We start from the raw sequence: 24865 nt of genomic DNA, 5'->3' as shown, positions 1-24865 counted from the left end.
CAGCAGTAGTGCACGGCAACCCTATGTATTGTGGACCGATAGCGGTCCTTACAGAACAGCAGACTGTAACGCACTCAGGCCTATGTACCGTAGCACCCTATACCAAGTTACCAGTCCTTATAAGAACTTTTGTGGACCAAGCAGGTTGTGTGTTAGTGATTAGCAGACTGTACGTCAGTCCCTATACCAATGAAGGACTGCTGCAGTATAGGGCAGCGGTCAGCAGTAGTGCACGGCAACCCTATGTATTGTGGACCGATAGCGGTCCTTACAGAACAGCAGACTGTACCGCACCCAAGCCTATGTACCGTAGCACCCTAGACAGACCAAGTTACCAGTCCTGATAAAGAGCTTTGTGGAACAAGTGAGTTGTGAATGATTAGCAGACTGCAGCAGAAGGGCAGCAGTCAAGTATAATATTCTTTCTATATTTGGAAGAAAGAATATTATACGTGTACAAGCCTATTACCGTACCACTGATACCAGTCCTGAAAAGAACCTTTGTGGAACTAATAGTAACAGCAAGTCTTTAAAATTATCCTCACTGCCTGACACACTGCTTCCTGCCTGTCCCTATACAAATTGGCAAAAAAGAGTAGGCTGGAACGATTAGCTGGAACAGCTCTTTTGTGGACCTGATAGTAACAGCTAATGATGATGATGATGATGATGATGAAGAAAGACTAATCTGGCTGAGCTGTCCCTAAAATAGCAGCATACAGCGCTCTGTCCCTTTATCTAAACTGACAAAAGAAACTCAGGCTGCTGACCTAACACCTATACCAGTCCTGAAAAGAACTTTTGTGTACCAAATAGCTAGCGTTTTCTCTGTCCCTACTCCACACAGGATCCTTTCCCTACAGTGACAGAAGAAAGAATGTAAAATGGCCACCGGATCGGGTGTATTTATAGGTTAGGGGGAATGTCCAAGTGTCCATGAGCTGTCATGTCTCAATTGGTTGTCCTGTAACACATGATAAACGTGTCACGAAAGGTTAAAGTTCTTGTATACATTAAACACGTAAGTCCGCCGGGGCGAACGACGGAAAAAGGCGTTCGAACCCGCGGACGGCGAAAGTCGGAAATTCGCCGCGAAACGACCGCCGGGCGAACCGTTCGGCCATCACTAATTGTGAACTGTCAATGTTTACATTACATATTATTTATTTTATATTATTATATATGGCAAGATATGCAAGATCAAAGTAAATACATATAGTATGTAGGCGAATGTGTCCATTCCCACCGTTTACTGTTATTTATATATATTAACAATCTAGAAGATATTGGACTTTACTGGTACCAATAGAAGGATTGCCCCATTGGATTGTGATAAAACAACAATATTTATTACAAAATAAATACAAAATTACAAAATAATTGTATTTATATATATATATATATATCATTACTTTCTACAATCGTAGAAATGGTAATATGGCCTTTGTATGCTAAGTAAAAACAGGTATGCCAATTACTAATACCACATAGTGTTTTGAACATATACCAAAATAATAAATGCCAAATTATAGGTTGAATTTGGACCCAACGAATCAGTACACAGATGAAGAAGTGTGGAAAGCTTTAGAAAAAACCCACATGAAACAAAACGTATGTATACTCACTGATTGATAACTTCAAGAACGTTTCTCTGCTTGTGCCTACATCTGAAGGTACCCATATGTCCAAACAATTTCATAAAATCCGATGACTGCTGCCTGAATTGTACACAAATATTCCATAGGTTATAGATCTTTAATAAAGTGCAATTACCTTTGTCCTCTAAGATTCCACAGAATTGACTTTGGACATATGGGAAATACTAATTCTAAAGCCCCGTACACACGACCGGACTTTTCAACATCCAAAGTCTGACGGAATGATTCCGGCAGACTATTCGATCGTGTGTGGGCTGCAACTGACTTTTTATTCGCAAAAGTCTGACAGACTTTAGAAATAGAACATGCTTCAAATTTTTCCGCAAGAACTCTGCCGGACCCAGTTCCTACCGAGAAATTCGCTCGTGTGTATGCTATTCCGACGGACTAAAACCGACGCTAGTGCAGCTATTGGCTACTGGCTATGAACTTCCTTATTCGAGTCGAGTCGTACGTCATCACGTTCGAATCCGTCGGAGTTTGGTGTGATTGTGTGTGGCCAAGTCCGCTCATTCGGAAAGTCCGTCAGAACTCTGCCGGAACTCTGTCAGAACTCCTTCGAAAGTCTGTCGGACATAAGTCTGGTCGTGTGTACGCGGCATAATACTACTAATTGACTGGGAGACACTTGATCATTATGTATGCACTGCAAATATATTCTTCTTCTAACAGAAAATGTTAAACTCTGGACAGTCTTTAAAAATAACTTTTTGGTACCATCCTTGGATAGCAAAGATTAAATGCTTGACGAATTTGTGAGAAGAGGTGTAAATCACCTGCCTTATTCCTTGGTCCTGCAAGGTTCTCCCCTGTCAGTTCCAGGATAAATGATTGGCCTACCAAAGCTGCTCCTCTTTGCCTTTGTTCAGCCACCCCTTCAACAACCACACCAGTGGTCTTGCACTGTACATGAGGAAATTCAAGACCTGCCCATATTCTGGGGTTGGAGCCAATCCTATAAGAGCACTGAGGAGCAAGAAAAATGTTTAGATATTCTTATACCTGACCCTCCCCCAAAATGAACAAGATTTCTATCTTGGTGTGGACACCCAAAAAGATAACCAGAGTTTAGTTTTAACAATTTAATGGATGGAAGGAAATCCGAAGTCAGTCGTTTTATTTAAAGCAGACTAAACAAAACGAAACTCCCTATTTTATCAGAAAATATGTCCCTATATGTATTACTTTTCTGGATGTAAGGCCACAATGATATAATGGGGTTGGGTCAATGTTGTTTTTAATGATGATTATTGTTATTTATTTTTAGATGTGATAGCTTCATTAGGTTGCTTTTTTCAGTACATTTTCTGCAAGTACAGAAAATACCTGCTGATCCTCTCTGAAGTTATGTAGGCGTTTAACTTCCTGTATACAGAACTGAAATCTCAAACTGAGATTTGTGAATGTTGTTTTGTATCTTTAAATTACCAAACACATAAGTTTATCTTGTTAATTACCTTGTTATAAAAAGCATAGAGATTAATTAAACCCTCTCTATAGAAGTGCATAATGTTAGACTGTTGCAACTTTTGACTCTTTGTTACTGCTAACAACATCTTTGCTGACTTCCATAATACATAAGGGAAAAAAATGCACTTACCGTTGTGCTAATTTTATGTGAATATAAATTCTAAATGTAGCACCATAATTCATTTAAATGAATAGCTTTGTTTATCTGTGACTATTGCCCTTTGAAAAACACAAAGGCCATGTGGTTATTAATACTGATTGTAGATCTAGGCTACAATTGCAAGTGGAGAGGTGCAATGCAATTTAATGTCAGTATGTAAAGATCATTCAAAATGTGTGTGAAAACAGCTCTCCCTAGTGGTAGGAGTTCAGGTTTTCCTAAGATGTCCACAATGAGATAATTTACTAAAGAAGTACCATATTTATCGACATATAACACACACTTTTTTCCCCTGAAAATAGGGGGCAAATCACAGGTGTGTGTTATACACCGATAGTTTACCTTGGAGGGAGACGAGTGCCACTGGAATTCACTGAGCCATCATCTCCTATTTACTCAGCTCAACTTGTCTCTCATGTCACACACACAGTCCTGTCTCCATCACTGGCATTAGACCAGTGTTCTGTCTATCACAGGAGACATGGGCACAGATCAGGCTGCAGATGGACGCAGATAAGGCTGCAGATGGGCACAGATGAGGCTGCAGATGGGCACAGATCAGGCTGCATTGAAGCTGCAGATGGGTACAGATCAGGCTGCATTGAAGCTGTAGATGGGCACAGATCAGGCTGCATTGAAGCTGCCGATGGGTACAGATCAGGCTGCATAGAAGCTGCAGGTGAGCACAGATCAGGCTGCATTGAAATTGCAGATGGGCACAAATCAGGCTGCATTAAGGCTACATATGGGTACTAATTAGGCTGCATTGAAGCTGCAGATGGGCACTGACCATTATTTTGCTTCAAAGTAGTGTATTTAAAAAAAAAAAAAAAAAACATTTCCTGAAACTTCCCTCTTAAATTGAAGGTGCGTGTTATACGCCGATAAATACGGTATTTATTCTTGTCCTGCAAATGTGTTTAGTTCAAATACCCTATATTGTCTACAAGTGAGAGATTTATTTAAAATGATCCATATACAGTATCTCACAAAAGTGAGTAAATCCCTCACATTTTTGTAAATATTTTATTATATCTTTTGTGACAACACTGAAGAAAATTGCACTCACCGTAAAATCCATTTCTCTGAGTTCATCACCAGACACAGTGCCTCCTTAATCTTGACCATTGGGTTATATCCCCTCTGCAGGAGTAGGACTAGGCAGAACAAAAAAACACCTGGCTACTTCCATGGGCTATCCTCAGTCAGTACATAACCCCCTCCCTGCTCTAGATATTCTGTTTAGTAGCAAGCAGTAATAGAAGTATCATAAACTCCATAGAGGGGTGGGTGCTGTGTCTGTCGATTAACTTGAAGAAAAAACACCCCTCAAAAGGGAACTCCCCTCTTCAAACAGCAGCCTGCAAAACCTTGTGACCAAAAGAAGCATCCACAGATGCCAAAATATCTACTTTATCAGGGCTTTTTTTCAGCAGGAACTAGGGGGAACTCAGTTCCACCACCTCTGGCTCAGGTCTTATGCTCCCTGCTCACCACTATCATTTGGTAACACTGAAGTCAAGCTTCTGCATTTACAAGTGATAGCTTATCTCCCAGTAACTCCCACAAGTCAGATCTCCTGCGCAGATCCCACTGAGTGCCAGACAGGAACAAGGGAGATACAGAACAGGTGCCTAGGGTTCAGTGCAGTCATGGGCAGGAGAGGGTATGTGGTAGGCTGCACCCTCTGTGGTCTCCATTTTTTCCCTGGAGACCAGTTGTTGATGCTCTTACTGCATAATCTCTGCTGCAAGTGACTGCAGTATAGTATGCTGGGAGGTACTACAGTCGGATAGGTGTTTCAGCTTAATATTGCAACAAAGGTAAGACATATGACAGATGGTGGAGCTTTTAAGGAGGGGGGAGAAGATGAAGGCAGTGGAGGGAGGGGGTTGTTTTCAGAGGGAAGAGCTACTATTTGATGCCATTTGGCAGGTATGTGTGTGTGGCGGGCATGGTTGAGTTCCTGCACCTATTCTTTGCGAAAAAAAGCCCTGTACTCTATAGAATTTAGTAAAGGCATGCACTGACGACCAAGTGGCGCCTTGCAAACTTGTGATATTGATGCTTGATGATGGAAGGCCCAAGAAGTACTAAGCCCCCAAGTAGAATGCGCCATGGCAGGGAAAGGAGGAACCCGACCTTTAATAGAATAGGCCTGAGTCACAGTCTGTCTGATCCATCTGGAGATGGTAGCCGAAGAAGCGCCCAGCCATTTCCTTGTCCCTTGTGTAACCACAAAAAAGTGAGTCTAGCCTCATAAAGGACTCCATGGCTGCCAGATACACCCAAATCACACAAACCACATCCAAGGTATGCAACTCAAATTTCTTGGGATGAGCCAGCTTGGGACACAAGGAACAAGGCAACACAATGTCCTCATTCAAATGGAAGTCCGAGACCACTTTAGGTAGGAACAATGGACAGGGACAAAGAACTACTTTGTCTCTGTGGACCACCAAATAGGGAGTATGATAGGATAATGCTTCCAACCTCGACATCCTACAGGCAGATGTGATAGCCACCAAGAATGCCACCTTCTGGGACAACGTAGGTAAGGGAATCTCCCGAATATTCTCGAATGGATGTTTCTGGAGAACTGATAGTACAAAGTTTAAATCCCATGGTGGCATAAGAGACCGTACAGGCGGAGCCACATGCTGGACTCCTTGAATGAAGGTACAAACTAAAGAGTGAGTGGCTAGGGGTACTCAAGGCCAACATCTGCTCAATGCCCCGTTGCAGGAAGACCAAGATGCAACCTATAGAAAAGGATCGAGGATGAGCGCCAATAGACTCACACCAAGAAATCTACGCTTTCCACGTAAGATGATATATCTTACTAGAGGTTGACTTCCTCGCCTTCAACATAGTAGGGATCACTGATCCCGTCAAACCTCTATCTCTCAGTACCTGGCTTTCAATGGCTAGGCCATTAAAACCAGCAACTGTAAAGCAGGATGGTAAATCAGGCCTTGGACAACTGGTCCTCTCTGAGAGGTAGCTCCCAAGGAAAGTTTACAGCCACCCGAATGACCAGAATACTTTCGCCCTTGGTCCTTCGCAGGCACCATAGAAGAGGAAGCTGGCAATCTCACGTGTTCCTCTGGTAAGCGCCTCAGTCGTCCTAGTGCCACTGCGGTGCTTACCAGAGGAACACGTGAGATTGCCATGAGTCTTGTTAACTTCCTGTTGAACTAAACCTGCTGAATGAGCAGAAGTTTGAGTAGAAAAAAAGATGACCCTGGTCAGTATTAAATCCAGAGTCTGACCCAGGTTATTCAATTTCCTGGATGGGGATAGAGGAGACTTTGGGTAGTTCAGACATCTCCTGAACCTTTGCAGGAACTATGACCGCACAGGGAGACTCAGGGCCCCCTAAAGCGGACGACCTCTCAAAAGGATAAATTCATGGATCTCCTGGACGCTCACAAAAGAGTCCACAAAGCTGGAAAATAGTGAAGATGTCCCACCCACCCCAATTATGGGTGAGGGCAGACCTTCATGCTGAAGGGGTCTTGTCTGAGGGACTGGAAAGGGCAATTTTAGGCTTACCAGACCAAGATTGCTTTGAATCTCCTGGGAAAGATTTTAGAGATCTGTTTCCATTATCTGCAGCCTCAGGAGCCCGAAAGAACTTCTTATGGGCTGAGAAATAAGGACCCCGTCTGCGACAATGCTCCTTCCCTTTTTTAGACTGTGGCAAGAAGGTACTCTTCCCCCCTGTGACACCCTTAATGATGTCATCCAGGGAAGCCCAAAACAAGCGATCGCCTTGAAAGGGCAGATCAGTGAGAGCTTTTTTAACCACCTTCAGACCGGACCATTTTGCTGGTAAATGACCAGAGGTCTTTTTACAATTTGGCACTGCGCTGCTTTAACTGGTAATTGCGCGGTCATGCAATGTTGTACCCAAACAAAATTTGCGTCCTTTTCTTCCCACAAATAGAGCTTTCTTTTGATGGTATTTGATTGCCTCTGCGATTTTTATTTTTTGCGATATAAACGTAAAAAGACCGCAAATTTTGAAAAAAAATGATATTTTCTACTTTTTGTTATTAGAAAAATCCAATAAACTCAATTTTAGTCATACATTTAGGCCAAAATGTATTCAGCCACATGTCTTTGGTAAAAAAAAAGTCAATAATTGTATATTTATTGGTTTGCGCAAAAGTTGTCACATCTACAAACTAAGGTACGTTTTCTGGAATTTACGCAGCTTTTAGTTTACGACTGCCTATCTCATTTCTTGAGGTGCTAAAATGGCAGGGCAGTACAAAACCCCCCCAAATGACCCCATTTTGGAAAGTAGACACCCTAAGGAAATTGATAAGTGGCATGTTGAGCCCATTGAATATTTTATTTTTTTGCCTCAAGCGATTGAATAATGACAAAAAATAATTTTTTTTTTTTTTTTTACACAAAGTTGTCACTAAATGATATATTGCTCACACATGCTATGGGCATATGTGAAATGACACCCCAAAATAAATTCTGCTGCTTCTCCTGAGTACGGGGATACCACATATGTGGGACTTTTTGGGAGCCTAGCCGCGTACGGGGCCCCGAAAACCAAGCACCGCCTTCAGGCTTTCTAAGGGCGTAAATTTTTGATTTCACTTCTCACTACCTATTACAGTTTTGAAGGCCATAAAATGCCAAGATGGCACAAAACCCCCACAAATGACCCCATTTTAGAAAGTAGACACCCCAAGCTATTTGCTGAGAGGCATTTTGAGTCCATGGAATATTTTATATTTTGCCACAAGTTGCGGGAAAATTACAAACTTTTTTTTTTTTTTTCACAAAGTTGTCACTAAATGATATATTGCTCACGCATGCCATGGGCATATGTGAAATGACACCCCAAAATAAATTCTGCTGCTTCTCCTGAGTACGGGGATACCACATATGTGGGACTTTTTGGGAGCCTAGCCGCGTACGGGGCCCCAAAAACCAAGCACCGCCTTCAGGCTTTCTAAGGGCGTTACAGTTTTGAAGGCCATAAAATGCCAAGATGGCACAAACCCCCCCCAAATGACCCCATTTTGGAAAGTAGACACCCCTAAATTTAGGGGTACACTAGTGAGACTAGGTAATAAATGGCGGGTGCCCTGAAACTATAAAAAAAATAACTAACCAACCAGCGTCACCTGTAACAGTTATATGGTGATCACTGGTGAAAGGGTTAACTAGGGGGCAATCAGGGGGCTTTATGCGGTAGTATATGGGGGTCCCTGGCGCTATAAAAAGCTGCGGCGAACCTAAATACCTACCTGCCTAACTAGCGTCACCTGTGACACTAATACAGTGATCAGAAAAACGATCGCTTATTAGGCTGGGTTCACACTGGAGCGATGTGGGAACGCTACGAAAGCGTGGCGGGTTCCCGCATCACATGCCTCCCGGCGGCAGTTCACACTGCCCTATGCGAACTGCTGGGAGTGTCAGTGAAATGTTAATGACACCCCCAGATCAGTTCGCATATCGCAGTGCGATCTGCAAACTCGGATCGCATGGTGTGAACACCCATGCGATCCGATTCTGCTGCGGACCAAAAAAAGGGTCCCGTGCGAGTTTGCGGCGGATGCGACACGAATTCAGCCATACTATCTGTATGGCTGAACTCGAATCGCACAGAGATCGGATGTGATTTGCACTGCAGTGCGGTGCGGATCACATCCGTTCTCATAAACCGCTGCAATGTGAACCCAGCCTTAGTGACACTGGCGACGGGGGGTGATCACGGGGTTAAACATTTATTGGGGGGGTTAGGGGGGTACCTTAGAACTAAAGGTGGCTAACCCTAACTGCCCTAACAGTTATTACAGTCACAAATGACACCCGCCGGGTGATCAGGGGGTTAAACCTTTATTAGGTAATAAATGGCGGGTGCCCTGAAACTATAAAAAAATAACTAACCAACCAGCGTCACCTGTAACAGTTATATGGTGATCACTGGTGAAAGGGTTAACTAGGGGGAAATCAGGGGGCTTTATGCGGTAGTATATGGGGGTCCCTGGCGCTATAAAAAGCTGCGGCGAACCTAAATACCTACCTGCCTAACTAGCGTCACCTGTGACACTAATACAGCGATCAGAAAAATGATCGCTTATTAGGCTGGGTTCACACTGGAGCGATGCGGGAACGTCATGAATCCGCGGCGGGTTCCCACATCGCATGCCTCCCATCGGCAGTTCACACTGCCCTATGCGAACTGCTGGGAGTGTCAGTGAAATGTTAATGACACCCCCAGATCAGTTCGCATATCGCAGTGCGATCTGCAAACTCGGATCGCATGGTGTGAACACCCATGCGATCCGATTGTGCTGCGGGCCAAAAAAAGGGTCCCGTGCGAATTTGCGGCGGGTGCGACACGAATTCAGCCATACTATCTGTATGGCTGAACTCGAATCGCACAGAGATCGGATGTGATTTGCACTGCAGTGCGGTGCGATTCACATTCGTTCTCATAAACCGCTGCAATGTGAACCCAGCCTTAGTGACACTGGCGAGGGGGGGTGATCACGGGGTTAAACCTTTATTGGGGGGGTTAGGGGGGCACATTAGAACTAAAGGGGGCTAACCCTAACTGCCCTAACAGTTATTACAGTCACAAATGACACCAATGCAAAAAAAAAAAAAAAGCAGTTGGTGTCACTGTGACTGGGGGGGCAGGGGTAATTGGGGGGTGATCGGGGGGTAAAGGGGGGGTGTGAGTGTGCCTGGCATGTTCTACTGTGTAGTGTAGTGCTTGTGCAACTCACCGATGCTCTCTCCTCGGTGCCGGAACGAAAAATACCGACATGGAGGAGAGAATACATCACTTCCTCTCCTGTGTTTACATTACAGGAGAGGAAGTGATGTCACGGGACATTTTCATTCGTCGGGATCGATCGCGAGGGGGTGGCCATGAATGAATGGCCGTCCCCTCGTCCGGGATCGCTCCCGAACGAATACCGACCGCCGCAGGCACCGGGCGGGGGCCCGATCGGGCCCCCGACCGGCGGGCAGGCAAGGACGTACATGTAAGCCCTTATGCCTGCCCGTGCCATTCTGTCGACGTACATCGTCGTGCGGCGGTCGGCAAGTGGTTAAAGGCTTGATCTGTAGACCAGTTCTTAAGCCACAGCACGCGTCTAATAACATCCACTGAAACGGAAAGTTTGGACACAAGGGGAGTTGCATCCAAAGATGCTTGACATATAAACTCCAGCCCTCAGACTAACTGGTCTGCCAGATCAACATAAGCTGTTCATTACCTAGACCTTGGCGCAAAAGCTTGACCCATTCAGTTAAAGTCTGAGACCAGGGCCTAAGCCAGGACCATTGCCGAACCAGCCATAGAAAACATGCTGCAACTCGGACCAGAGCCTATTCCTATGCGACCCTGAGAGACGTTTAACTCGCGGGCCAGCCTCCGTCTGTTGAGGCTATGTCGCGGCCAACCTAGCGCGTAGCTGAGGTCTGCATGTGCTCACTGGCTGAACTGGGGAGACCACTGGATCTAGATTATCCAGCCCATCGCCCAGCCTGGCAGTTGATTGTAGATCTTCCAGGAGAAAATGCATGGAAAAAAGAAAAAAAGCATTTGCTAGGACGAAAAGATCCCAGCAAGGAGCTAGGTCCTTACTCCTGATTAGACAGAAATAAACTGAATACATAGAGCAGGGAGGGGCGATATAACCCAATGGCCAAGATTAAGGAGGCGCTGTGTCCATTGATGAACGAAAGAGAAATTACACTTTGCTACAATGTAAATTAGTGAGTGTGCCGCTTGTATAACAGTGTAAATTTTCTGTCCCCTCAAAATAACTCAACACACAGCCATTAATGTCTATACCGCTGGCAACAAAAGTGAGTACACCCCTAAGTGAAAATGTCCAAATTGGGCCATTTTCCCTCCCCGGTGTCATGTGCCTTGTTAGTGTTACATGGTTTCAGGTGTGAATGGGGAGCATATTAAATTTAGTGTTATCACTCTCACTCTCTCATACTGGTCACTGGAATTTCAATGTGGCACCTCATGGTAAAGAACTTGCTCTACAAAAAGATAGCCTAGGCTATAAGAAGATTGCCAAGACCCTGAAACTGAGCTGCAGCACGGTGGCCAAGACTATACAGTGGTTTAACAGGACAGGTTCCACTCAGAACAGGCCTCGCTATGTTTGACCAAAGAAGTTGAATCCATGTGCTCAGCGTCATATACAAAGGTTGTCTTTGGGAAATAGATGTATGAGTGCTGCCAGAATTGCTGCAGAGGTTGAAGGGGTGGGGGGTCAGCCTGTCAGTGCGCAGACCATACGCCGCAAACTGCATCAAATTGGTCTGCATGATAGGGTGGACTGGACCTATATGAGAACGGTGCTGACTAGGCTTGGACTGGGCCCCAACATGCTATCCTGGATATCCTCCCTGTATAGTTCCCCGACCGCCAGAGTAAAGGTGAACGGGCTATTGTCCAACACCTTTCCAATTAGCAATGGGACACGAAAGGGGTGCCCACTATCACCTCTGATCTTCGCTCTGACCCTCGAACCATTGTTCAATAGAATCTGCCTGAACGAAGATATCAAAGGCTTCAAAATCGGCCCGACAGAACACAAACTTTCTGCTTACGCAGATGATGTCCTATTCTATGTTTCGGACCCCCTTATATCACCGCCTAACATTATGGCAGAGTTGAAGGAATTTAACATATTGTCCAACTTTAAGATAAATTACAACAAATCAGAGATTTTATCCCTGAATGTCCCCTCGAGCTTACGTACACGGCTGCAATCTGCCTTCTCATTCAGATGGTGCTCCACCTCCCTAAAATACTTAGGGGTCTATTTGCCCACGAGCTGCTCCCGACTTTAGGAGAGCAACTACACCACGCTGCTCTCCGCCATTAGAGTGGACATGAAAAGATGGGACAGGGTTGCATTTTTGTGGATGGGCCAAGTCAGTGTTCTTAAGATGAATGTGTTAACCCGCATATTGTACTTCCTGCAGATGGTGCCAATCACTTTGCCAAGGACTTTCTTCTCGACTCTCAACAGCCTGTTTATGCAGTACATATGGTGTGGGAAATGCACCCGGTTAGCCCTCCGCACGTTACAGCGCCCTAAGTCAAAGGGTGGTATGGGGGTTCCTGTAATCTGCAGATATTACGAAGCTGTAGCCCTACAACGTATTTTAGACTGGTATCACAATGTCTCTTACAAACTCTAGGTGCCCCTGGATAAGTTCTTGGCTGGCCGCAACCTGTCGCATGCCCCATGGGTCCCCCGAGAGCACAGAGGTCTCTTGGAGCTGGTCTCTCTGCTGGCCATCCATGCCCTGGCAGCCTGGGACGCTCTAAACAGGGGAGAAAGGCTTGTGCAGTCGACCTCCCCCTTAGCTCCCCAAGGAGGCTTCCCCTGGTTCTCTCCAGGGGAACACCCCTCTTTCTTTCGGGCCTGGGCGGCTGATGGGGAGTCTATATGTGGCAGATTTGTCCAAGACCAGGGCCTGCTACCATTGGCTACACTAAGGGAACAATACGGCCCCTTCCTAATGGATGAATGACGCTACAGACAGTTTCAGCACTTCATCACTATCTTACCCCAGTGCGTTCGGTCACCTACCCTGGCCTCGCCCTTTGAACGACTGTGTATGTTGACCTTGGCTGTCCCCAACGACATTTCAGTACTGTATGACCTATTGCAGGCCTCACAGACAGAGGGGAAGCAGATTTATATCAGGGAATGGGAGAGGGACATTCAACACGTCTTTACCGAGCCTCAGCTAGACCATATGTTTAAACTTACACACTCGAGTACAGTGGATACAAAAATGCAGGAGAATAGTTACAAGATTCTAACTACATGGTACAGGGTACCAACAAAGCTCACCAAGATATACCCTTCCCTGCCAGACGCATGCTGGAGAGGATGTGGCCTTAGAGGCTCTTTGGTCCCCAAAGAGGTTCAAAATGTTAACTCTATCCTGCATTCTTGCCTCTATGTGACCATACAATTCAGACAGAGGAGCTTCCCACCAACTGTTGTGTGATGGGGAGCTGTCCTGTGCACTCACAGCTAATACTACCAGGTCTGGTACAGATGGGCCAAGGGGGGAGCTGGGGTTGTCCCTCACTGAATCAGAAGCAGAGGGACCAGGCAGTTCAGGGTTTCTTTTGCTGACAATCTGAGACGCTTCAGAGCATTCGCCCAGTGTATCATAAGTCAGTCTCTGTGGTGGGCGAATGCCTCTCTTTGTTCTTTGCACCTTCGGGGTATCCATTCCTTTCTGACAATTGTCTTCTTCCCTCCTCTCAGGAGCTAAGGGTGGCGAGTAAACAGGAGTGCTGGGCTCCTCTGTGTGATGAGTTGCCGGTACAAATTCTGAGGCCTCTGCTCTAAGAGTTCCATTATTATCCTTCCCTACTTTGGAGGGGATAACAGCATCTGTCTCTGAAGTTTTCGGGGGGCCACAGCCAACTCATCTCCACTTCCTCATCTTCATCTGTAGAGGGTGCAGGCTGAGATCTGGTTACTGGCCTACGCACAACAGTGGATGTGGAGGGGAGTTCCTCCTCTGGCTTCGCCAGACACGGTAGGCTCACCAGCCTTCTCTTTCTGTTCAACCACTTTTGTTTTGGATACTTCTCCATCCAATGTGGGAAAAAGAGGCACTTCTAACTCTTCTTCTGACAGTAAGGATAGAGAGTCACATCTGGGGACAACAGGGACTAACAGCCACTTCATCAGATCTGTGTTGGTCCCAATGATCAACGAACTTCTTGAGGACCCTGGCAACCAGGGGCAAACAATGGCCAGGGTTTCAAAGTTCTGGGGCTCCCCAGCCCTCAAAGGATCACACGACAACTTGACCCGCAGATATCCATCACAAGGGTAGTCCTCTGCTGGAATACCTTGGATCTCTATGTCTTCCAGTTGCTTCAAGGGCAAGTATGACAGGTACCTCTAGTAAAACTCTCTTCTCAGCAGGGTAACTTGAGCACCTGAGTCAAGGGTGGCTCTGGTGTAGATCCCTTCAACCAGAACAGGCACAATAGGTTGGGGACCTACCAACTGGGTAAGAAGTCTGTTATAAACATCTGTAACAGCAGATTGACATATTTGGATTGGTGCTCTGTTCAGCTTCTAATGCTGGGCACACCGCCTCCGTCGTCAGCTTAGAGACTGATAGGCATTTCCTGCTGAAACAGTATAAACAGCAGGTGTTCTGCATGATTCCCGTTCAGACTCAGGGAAAGTTTCCTTGAAGGCCCGGATCTTCTCCTCATCCTTGGGTCACTTCTTTGAGGTCTCCGCCAATCTTCTGTTTTCATTCGTGGACTAGGACATACTTGCTGGCGGTGACCTATACCTCCGCAGTTTAAGCAGACGCCTTGACTCATCATCTCCTTCATCTGAAACACTTGCAACTTCAATGCATCTATCTCAGACCTGAGATTCAATGATCCGGTCAACGTCTCCATCATCTTAGACATCTCTTTTTGTAGCTGGAGCGCCAGCTCTTCCGCCTCAGGATCACTCCTCCTGCTTTGTTGGATGGGAAGGGACCAAGATATTGTGTCAGTGGTCCCTCTCAGGATCCTGGACTGACACTCCTCCTCCCGAGCCTCTTCAGGGAGCTCAACGGTCATACTCGCCTTCCTGCGGGCAATTTCTTCATGCCACCACTGAAGTATGGTGGCATGGTCCATACTGGCTTCAAGGGGCGGGGCTTGCTTGCAGAGTGACAGGATCCTGGATGACGCCCCCATGTGTAGTACTGACTCACGAAGGAGCAGCTGGTTTGATTTGGGCCTGCACTCTGGTAATAACACCCCTGTTAGGGTCCAGGTGTGGAAGCCCGACTTGTAGGAGGAGACCTCTCTTACAACGCTGGTTCAGGAGCCGCTGGAATGGAGACAGCGGTCTCGAGAGCACAGTGGGTAGGAGTGCCTGCTGGATAGGACCGCTGGAGCTGGTAGTAGAGCGGAGGATCCTCTGTAAAGGCTGAGTGACTGGAGGTTGCTGGAAGGCTGAGAAATGCAGACGGTAGCTTCAGAAGCCGAGCACTGAACAGGCAGCAGGCTGGAGCAGAGTCAGACGGTCCGGGTCAAGGTAAGTAGGCAGGTGGCAACAGGAGGCAAAGAGGTGTCGGTAAAACTGGCAGAGGTCGGCAACGGAATCGTAGGCAGGAGAGGTAGCGAGGTCAGGCAGGCCGGGTCGGGTTCGGAGAAGGCAGAGAAGTCAAACAAGCCGGGTCGGTAACGGTAGCAGGTAATCAGGTTCAGAATCAGGTATTCAGGCACACAGGAGCTGAGACGAAACAGCGCCGCACCGGCGCGCTTGAGGAACCTTTAAATGTTCAGTGGCGGGAAGTAGCGCACGAACGCCACTCACGACCACGCGAACGAGCGCGCGCACGAACGCCACTCACGACCGTGCATACTAACGTGTAAACGAACGCGCACGCGAACGCGTACACGAACGCGCAGGAAACACGCGCCGACGCCTGTGTGAACGCAGCTGTGCCTGTCTATTGCTGGTAAGTTCCTGACAACCCCACTAACTTGGCTCTCTATCCCCTTGACACAGCTGTGGTGCAATACAATACAGTACAATATAATACAATGCAAGGTACCTATATTATAACCTCAGGATCCACTGGCTCCACCTGCTGGGAGAAAACAGTATGCCACACAACTGGATGCTTAAACAACAGTGTATTTTACTGCAAAAATATTCAAAGAGGTGATTACAGTAATTGCGCTGTCATCCCAAAGTAGGACGACAGTACAATGGGATTCAATATAAACAATATACATATAGATAAATACCCGGGAGCTCCCCTTACTTTTTTAAGCTAAGCATAAGATCTCACTTAAAGTACTTGGTCTTTGGTCTTCTTGTCTTCGCTAGCTAAAATAATTCCTTGTGATTTGTAATCCACAGGTTAAAGTAGGTTGAGTTGAGGTAAAGGTGCTCCTGATATAACTTCAGTACTTATACTACAAGGCTTGGGATGTTAGAGTAGGTAGGCCTCAAGCCTGCTCAGTGTCCGTTGCTCTGCTCCTCCTCCATGGAACTATAGATCCCAGTGAGGCCTGTGTATGAGTCTAACTGCGTGTGAAAGTTAATAAACTGTGGGCCGCGACCCGCTCACCACCTGGATCGGGGCTCCATGTAGTAGCTTTGGTCTGGTGACTGCAGCTTGCTTCTCCGTCAGCTGGGCCCGTCACTCCGTTACGCTCCGCTGGGTGAGCCCGGTCCTCTGATGCTCAAACGAGTGTCTCTGGATCTCTCCAATCTGGTCACTGTCTCTCTGGCACTGTCAGATCACTCACACAAACAAGCAAAGTTTGCGCTATGCAGCGGCTGTGGGCCCCTGTCTCCGGGAGAGCCTACCCACAGATCCTCACAGGCAGGCCATGTGATCCTAAGAGACCTAAAATGGCCGCTCCGGTTCCTTGTATGTCCTACCCAGCATGCACTGCTGTAGAAAGTGTTCATGAGTAGGTCATCAAGCCTCCTGGGTAAAAGGTCAACCCTCTGACCAAAACAACAGTCACTCACTTCCTGTATAAGTCTTTTGTGCTGTCTTCAAAACAATAGACATTCAAGTTTAGTACCATCATTTGGCCTCTAGATGGTGCCAAATACTAAACCAAAGAAATGTCCATAGGCTTATGTTTATAGCCTGCAAACACACATTAATAAGCAAGGATGTCAGCGCTACAGTAATTTAAATAAAAATGTTACATGTATGATTGATATATTTGGCATTAATATAATATCATAAAGCAAAAGGACCTTGTTTTAAAAGCTTCAGATGGAAAATAGTCAACTGTGATGTACCATAAGAAGTGTATATTTTATACTCATATTATTAGCATAGCAAGTTTGCCAATCTGTAAATTAATGTGTAGAGGTATTGTCATCAGATTTTCTGAGGTATATAAGAAACCAACAGATGGTTTAACTCTCTACTATCTTCCAAAAAATTACAGGTCACTTTTGGTGGTGGTGCATGTTATTCAGAAACACAGTCAATTTTTGAAGAACAGAAGCTATTCATCTGTGATTTCCTCTAAACTGTAATTTTTGGTGTGAAAGTTAAAAGAATGTGCTTAGATTGCCAGAAAAAGGTTCTGGGGGATTACGTGAAATGTATTTATTTTAATATACATTATAGGTAGCTCAACTACAAGGACAGCTACATTTCCAAGTAGCAGAAAATGGCAGTAACTTCTCGGTTGGTGAGCGACAACTGTTGTGCATGGCACGGGCTTTACTTAGGAACAGTAAGGTATGTGGATACAATTTGCTGCTTTTAATTGATATGATAACTTCATCAATATACAATGAATGTTCCAGTCTGCGTCTCTTCTGCTTCTGAAACACACACAGTGGACCCACTTGCCTGTATTTGATGGCACATTCTATAATCTATACATTTTCGTTGGTTGCTAATAATTATTTAAATATGCCGATTTTTCTTCAAATTGAGTCTGTACAACCAGAAAACACAATACGTATAAACAGGTCTTCAAGTCACATAAACAGGTTACAAATTTGCAAAATTGAGGTCATTACCCACTTTACAGATTATTTAATATGGAAAAATAAACATTCTGAGTGGATTTGAGGGACATAAAGTGTATCTATGGTCAACATGCAAAATCATATGTTCATTTACATATTTGTTTCAGAATGTTAGCCTACTCCTAATAAGCTGAATGATCTTGAAACTTGTAAACTAAAACCATCCACATTTACACTCTGATCACAAGCATTATGACATCTGAGAAACCGAATACAAGGTCTTACAAGGACCCGTAATTCGCCGCTGCATCTGTTAGTGAAGAAAATTGTTCATTTGAACCAACTTAGAACATCTTAGGCCGGGTACACACGGGCGGATTGTCTGGCCAACTAAATTAGTCAGACAATCCGACAGACAGTCCGTCCAACATTTGAATGAACGGACTTGACCACACACGATGAACAGACAGTCCGTTGAAAGCTTGCGCGATGACGTGTACAGCACGTACGACGGGACTAGAAAAACGACGTCCAATACACTGCAATGCAACCTTCGGCCGTGTAAATCCTTTCTGAGCATGCGCCATACTTAGTCCGTCCAACTTGCCTACACACGAGCGGACTGTCCGCTGAAACCAAGTTTGGACGGACAAAATTACGGAAATTCCGAAAGACTTAGTCCGCCAGACTGTCCGCTGAAAAAGTCCGCTGAAGCCCACACACGAGCGGATTGTCCGCTGAAACACGGTTCAGCGGACTAAGTTGGGCAGACAATCCGCCCGTGTGTACGCGGCCTTAGTGAACTTAAAGTTCACTAAGACATGGTGTAAGGCTTTAAAGATACAGCTTCACACAGTTGTGGTGTAGGAAGGACATATCTACAGTATATAGTGCCAAAACAACTATACATACATTGTGCCCTCATTACATACGTTTAGATAGCTAAAGCTCAACAATTAATGGTTGACATAAACAAAATATATATGTTTAGCAAGCAATAGTTGTCCTTCAGTTAAAAAAAAATAAAGTCTTGACCTTGATGTTTTGAATCCATGGTCCAATGAGTTTTTCTTGTTGTTATACTATGTTGTTTTTTTTATCTGGTATCATGTTTTTTTTTTCTTCTTCTAGATATTACTGTTAGATGAAGCTACGGCAGCAATTGATAATGAAACAGATGTGCTGATTCAAAAAACAATTAATGATGCATTTTGTAAATGCACGGTGCTTATTATAGCACATCGACTTAATACTGTGTTCCATTGTGACAGGATCATGGTGATGGCCCATGGAGAGGTAAGTAAAGAAAATGACTTCAAAGTGTTCAATTTAGCACTGACCCTAGGACAAGTAACAAGCAGTGGTGGCTGGTGCTCAAATTTTTTTTTTTGGGGGGAGGGCGCAAACAAACGGAAAAATTCTAAAAAATACTGAAAAAAAAACATCAATTGAAGCCTCACTGTGCCATCAATTGCAGCCACTGTGTCCATAAAATGCAACCACTGTGCCCCATAAAATGTAGTCACTGTGCCCATCAAATGAAGCCACTGTGCCCATCAAATGAAGCCACTGTGCCCATCAAATGCGGCCTGTGCCCATCAAATGCAGCCTGTGCCCATCATATGCAGCCGGTGCCCATCATATGCAGCCGGTGCCTATCATATGCAGCTGGTGCCCATCATATGTAGCCACTGTGCCCATCATTTGCAGCCTCTGTGCCCATCATATGCAGCCTCTGTGCCCATCATATGCAGCCCATGTGCCCATCATATGCAGCCTGTGCCCATCATATGCAGCCTCTGTGCCCATCATATGCAGCCTGTGCCCATAATATGCAGCCTCTGTGCCCATCATATGCAGCCTGTGCCTATCATATGTAGCCTCTGTGCCCATCATATGGAGCCTGTGTCCATCATTTTTAGCCTCTGTTTCCATCATATGCAGCTGGTGCCCATCATATGCAGCCACCTTGCCCATTATATGCAACTTCTGTGCCCATTATATGCAGCCTGTGCCCATAATATGTAGCCTCTGTACCCATCATATGCAACCTCTGTGTCCATCATATGCTGCCTCTGTGCCCATCATAGAGCCTGTGTGCCCATCATATGCAGCCTCTTGCCCATCATATGCAGTCGCTGTGCCCATCATATGCAGCCTGTGCCCATAATATGTAGCCTCTGTGCCCAACATATGCAGCCTGTGCCCATCATTTGTAGCCTCTGTGCCCATCATATGGAGCCTGTGCCCTTCATTTGTAGCCTCTGTGTCCATCATATGCAGCCTCTGTGACCCCCCTCGGCTGGCCATCTGACCGGCACACACTTAACTCCATCCTGGTGGCGGGGACGGCAGTGAGCTGTGGGACATGCAGCGGGTGAGGCAACAGCTGCTGTGTCCTCCATGGTTCTCTGTCCTCCCATGCATCTCTTCTTCTGTTCCGTTAGGCATCCAATCGGAGCGCCTGTGCCTTCAGCCAGTCAGGTGACGGGTATTAGATCCGCTCCTCCTGATTGGCTCAGAGGCAGGTCAGTGTTAGAAAAGCAAATATGAATTTGCTCTGCTAACACACCTGTGTGGACCGCGAGCGCAATGCGCTCCGAGTTCACCTTTATTGAAGCCTATTAGAGCCTATGGCTCTAATAAGGTGCTTAAAAAAACATCCCCCGTCGCTGTAATTCAGGCACCCAGCATCCGAAAAGGGGCCGGACGCCTGTATAGGGGGTGGCTACAGCGCCTATGGATAGATTCATGCTATGAATGAATCTATCCATTCTACACAGAGGGGGGTGGTGTGACAGAGGAGGCGGTGCCTGTGTGCTTTAATGGGCGCACCGCCACTGTTAAATGTTATAAATGATCACTTTCACCAATGTACAAATATATATACTGAATATATACAGTATATTGTGCAAGTAATGTTTATACACACTTCATGTCCATGACACAAAATGGGGTTGTATATAGAGAGCACTACAGAAGCTGTATACCTGTAAAACAGCTAAAAGGATGATTGTTAACATGTTGTTCATTTTATGAGTTTAGACCAAGTGATCTTAACTATTATGAGAATTCTGACTGACAGACTCATTGAGAGATTTCTTTCTATATGCTGTATATCGGTTGATTTTTATATCAAAGGTTTGAACACCTTGAGAAAAATTTGAGTATACAAGGACTGAATTTGTTTCCCAAAGATGAAATGCATCAATCATAGCTCCGTTACCTTCTGTATTAAAACGCTGGTCATTTCCTCTTTAGCAGTAATCTGCAAACATCTGGAGGGGAAGTGTAATAGAATTAGGAGATGAAAGTTATTATAAGGATATTGCAATATTTGTAGTATATGTTTTTATTCACTTTAATTATGTGTTTTCCATTTTGTATGCAGATTGTGGAGTTTGACAAACCATCAGTCCTTCTGTCTAATAAACAATCTACATTTCATGCCATGGCAGTTGCGGCAGAAAGAATAGTTTTTCCTGCATTTTGATATATCGAAACTGAGAAAAGAACTGTCTGTTGAATAAAAAAGAATGAAACCTCCAATACATAGGCCTCAGTAATAGTAAAGTGTCCTTTTGACTTTACTGAGTGTTACGCCACTACAGCAACGAAGATGCGTGCAATAGAAAGAAAAAGATGTAGAACTTAGCAGTACACAGGCTCACAGATCTAGAATCTTAAGGTTCCCACAGGCGTTGGACATGCTGGCATGATCCAACCATCTAAAGGTCTTTTGGTGTCAAAGCTCTTTCCATAAACATGCTTGTTCGAGTCTTGCATGTTTGAATGCTAAATTTTTAATTTCATATGAGAACCAAAAATTTTAAGACAGCATATATTTATGTTGATTAGTTATTATAACCACAATATGCAATACAATTTTTAAAATAATAGTACACATTACTTCATGTGTTCAAGTGCAATTAAAACATGAATCCACATGATCAATATAATGATAGGCAATTAAAATAATGTACAGCATATGATCAATGTAATGACAAGTAGCTAGATTTCTTGCTGTCAATAAACAAATCATTGCAGACCTAAAACCCACCCCAATTCTTACCCAGCAGTGACAGCAGCACATGTGTGGTATCTTCCCATACGTTTTCATTAGATGAAGGTTTAGACCTGCTCCCTGAAAGATTTTCTAACTATTTAAAAAAATCACCCTGTGCAATAAGCATAGCCTTAGACCTCTAAAGGTGCACATAACCGTCCTTTGGGAACCCAGAAAAAGACAGATTATCTCAAGCAATCATTGAAATTGGGAGCACTATCAGAAAATTTACAACTGTCTTTCTTTACCGCTGCTCAATTTGCAATAGATACAGTGATAAGAGGCAGCAAATTCATATTTTGGGTTAAATAGGGTAGGAATTACTAAGTCACTGGGATTCCAAAAGAAAACTCTCTCCTTGTAGCAGTGACTCTAAAAAGGGAGATCTGCCTGTAGCAATGGAGTCACCCACCCCTCATTGAACTGTCTACAGCCATGGCCAAAAGTTTTGAGAATGACAAAAATATTAATTGTTACTATGGTATGCTGAAGTATAATTGCAAGCATTTCATAAGTGTCAAGGGTTTTTAATTTTTTTTGACAATTACATTAACTTTATGAAAAAAGTCAATATTTGCAGTGTTCACCCTTCTTTTTTAAGACCTCTGAAATTCGTCCTGGCATGCTGTCAATCAACTTCTGGGCCACATCTTGACTGATGGCAGCCCATTATTGCATAATCAATGCTTAGAGTTTGTCAGAATTTGTGTTTTTTTTTTGTTCATCCGCCTTTAGAGGATTGACCACAAGTTCTCAATGGGATTAAGGTCTGGGGAGTTTCCTGGCCATGGACCCTCAATATCGATATTTTGTTGCCCAAGCCACTTAGTTATCACTTTTGTCTTATTGCAAGGCGCTCCATAATGCTGGAAAAGACATTGTTTGCCACCAAACTGTTCTTGGATGGTTGGGAGACGTTGCTCCTGGAGGATGTTTTTTTACCATCCTTTATTCATGGCGGTGTTCTTAGGCAAAATTGTGAGTGAGCCCACTCCCTTGGCTGAGAAGCAACCCCACACATCTATGGTCTCAGGATGCTTTACTGTTGGCATGACACAGGACTGATGGTAGCACTCACCTTTTCTTCTCTGGACAAGGTTTTTTCCAAATGCAACAAACAATTGGAAAGATGGTTCATCAAAGAAAACTGCTTTACCCCAGTCCTCAGCAGTCCAATCCCTATACCTGCTGCAGAATATCAGTCTGTGCCTGAAGTTTTTTCTGGAGACACCAGGCCATCCTCCAAAAGTCTTCACCTGACTGTGCTTGCAGATGCACTCATACCTGCCTGCTGCCCTTCCTAAGAAAACTCTGCACTGGTGGTGCCTCGATTCCGCTGTTGAATCAACTGTAAAAGAGGCTCTTGGTGCTTGATGGACTTTCTTGGGTGCCCTGAAGCCTTCTTCACAAATGCAGTGGAAATGTTTTTTTTATGGGATTAAGTCAATTTTCATGGCAAAGACGAACTTTGCAATTAATTGCAATTCATCTGATCACTCTTCATACCATTCTGGAGTAGATGCAAATTACCATCATAAAAACTGAGGCAGCAAACTTTGTGAAAATTAATATTTGTTTAATTCTCAAAACTTTTAGCCATGGCTGTATATGTGAAAAGGGTCAATTAAGAGACTTTAGGTTCTTGGGTTACCCAGCTAATGCCACTTTTCATTGATATAGATTTAGTAGAGTATAGTAGAGTATAGTAATACAAAACATATAATTAAAATGGAGCATATTTCAATGCACATATTTTAACGCACTGTAGTTATAATGAACTTGGATTTACTGTATGTCTTAATACAGAACAGATTCTCCTGTTCTAAATGTACTGTAATGTTAACATATTTTTTTAGCCATGTGAAAGAAGTCTCCATAAGCACCCATGATATTAGGAAAAGGGGAATAATAAAGCCACTTAAAAGAAATGTTCATATTAAATGTATCTAGATTTTTTGGAAATTCTGTCCCACAGACACAATAGGAAGAGAGAGGAAATTCACTCTTAAACATATGTATGTCACAAGAGTGGATGTCCTTATTGGAGGATTTTTCCACTGTTCATGTAACTGTAAAACTTTGGATTTCTTCTTGCAGTGGTCATTAAGACAAAGTGGTCATTAAGACAAAGAAAGAGGGCCAATCTAAATGTTTAGATAGGACCAAGCATGGAGTTCAATTTTAAGCATATATTTTAAACATGTATAAGAAATGAAATTACATTCACAAACAAGCCTTTTGAAGACCTTCTTTCCTGCTAGTAGTGGCAGTTTTTTTTTTCCGTCTTTTTGCTTGTATTTTCTACAGTGCTCCTAGTCCCAGGTAGGACTCCAGGCACCTGTAGTTTTCATTCCCTAGTAGAAAAAAAAATAATGCCATAAAATCAGCCTGTTTGGCACAGAGGGACAGGATTAAGGATCTTGTCATAGGCACACAATCTCAGTGGAGATGGCAGTTGTGGGACCATATGCAACTAAGCCACTTCCTTTAGTTTTAGTTTTTAACAATGCGTGTTTGAAAAGTATAACCTTATTCTAGTGTTACAGTTTTATTGCATTCTAGAATTCAGTCATTTGTGTTAGAACGGCACTGAATACTGCCTGAAATATGCACTTTGGAGACATTTTTATTGTTAGTATTATATAAAAGCGGGTGTTGTTAAATTATTTAAGATCAATGTATTTATGATAACTAGATGAATAAACTAATATTTATTTTAAAATGTTGGCTTTGTTGACTAAATATATAAAAATGTGGATACAACATGGCAAATATTGGTATTATCTAGTGATGAGACATGTACTGTCAACCAACAAAAGATAAAATATTTGTCTACACGTTTTATTACAAGTTAAAGGACCACTGTAGCGAAAAACCCTGAGGGGAATGCAATAAAGTTGTTATGACACTTTATTTTGGCAGTATGGCCACTTAAAGTGTTATTAAACCCAGGACCCCGCATTCACTATAGCTGGTCTCCCACAGC

At 44.2% G+C, this 24865-nt stretch overlaps 1 protein-coding gene across 6 annotated transcripts in view; it reads left to right on the top strand.

Annotated features, from left to right (window-relative positions):
* The window catches only part of LOC143983259 (ATP-binding cassette sub-family C member 5-like), a 146302-nt gene extending 121701 nt beyond the window's left edge, over positions 1–24601 (top strand). For all 6 annotated transcript variants that reach the window (XM_077482735.1, XM_077482736.1, XM_077482737.1 and 3 more), the window contains 4 exons: positions 1533–1611; positions 17464–17577; positions 18945–19109; positions 21205–24601. In XM_077482735.1, coding sequence (XP_077338861.1) covers positions 1533–1611; positions 17464–17577; positions 18945–19109; positions 21205–21306 — 460 coding nt within the window. In that variant the 3' untranslated portion in view covers positions 21307–24601. The remainder of the gene's footprint in view (positions 1–1532; positions 1612–17463; positions 17578–18944; positions 19110–21204) is intronic.
* Positions 24602–24865: the final 264 nt, after the last annotated feature.

This window comes from Lithobates pipiens, unplaced genomic scaffold, assembly GCF_037356315.1.
Source record: "Lithobates pipiens isolate NorthernLeopardFrog02 unplaced genomic scaffold, aLitPip1_a1.2 Scaffold_16, whole genome shotgun sequence".
Classification (NCBI taxonomy): Eukaryota; Metazoa; Chordata; class Amphibia; order Anura; family Ranidae; genus Lithobates; species Lithobates pipiens.
Note: the sequence above shows the minus strand (reverse complement) of the source record. Positions and strands in the feature narration are given on the sequence as shown.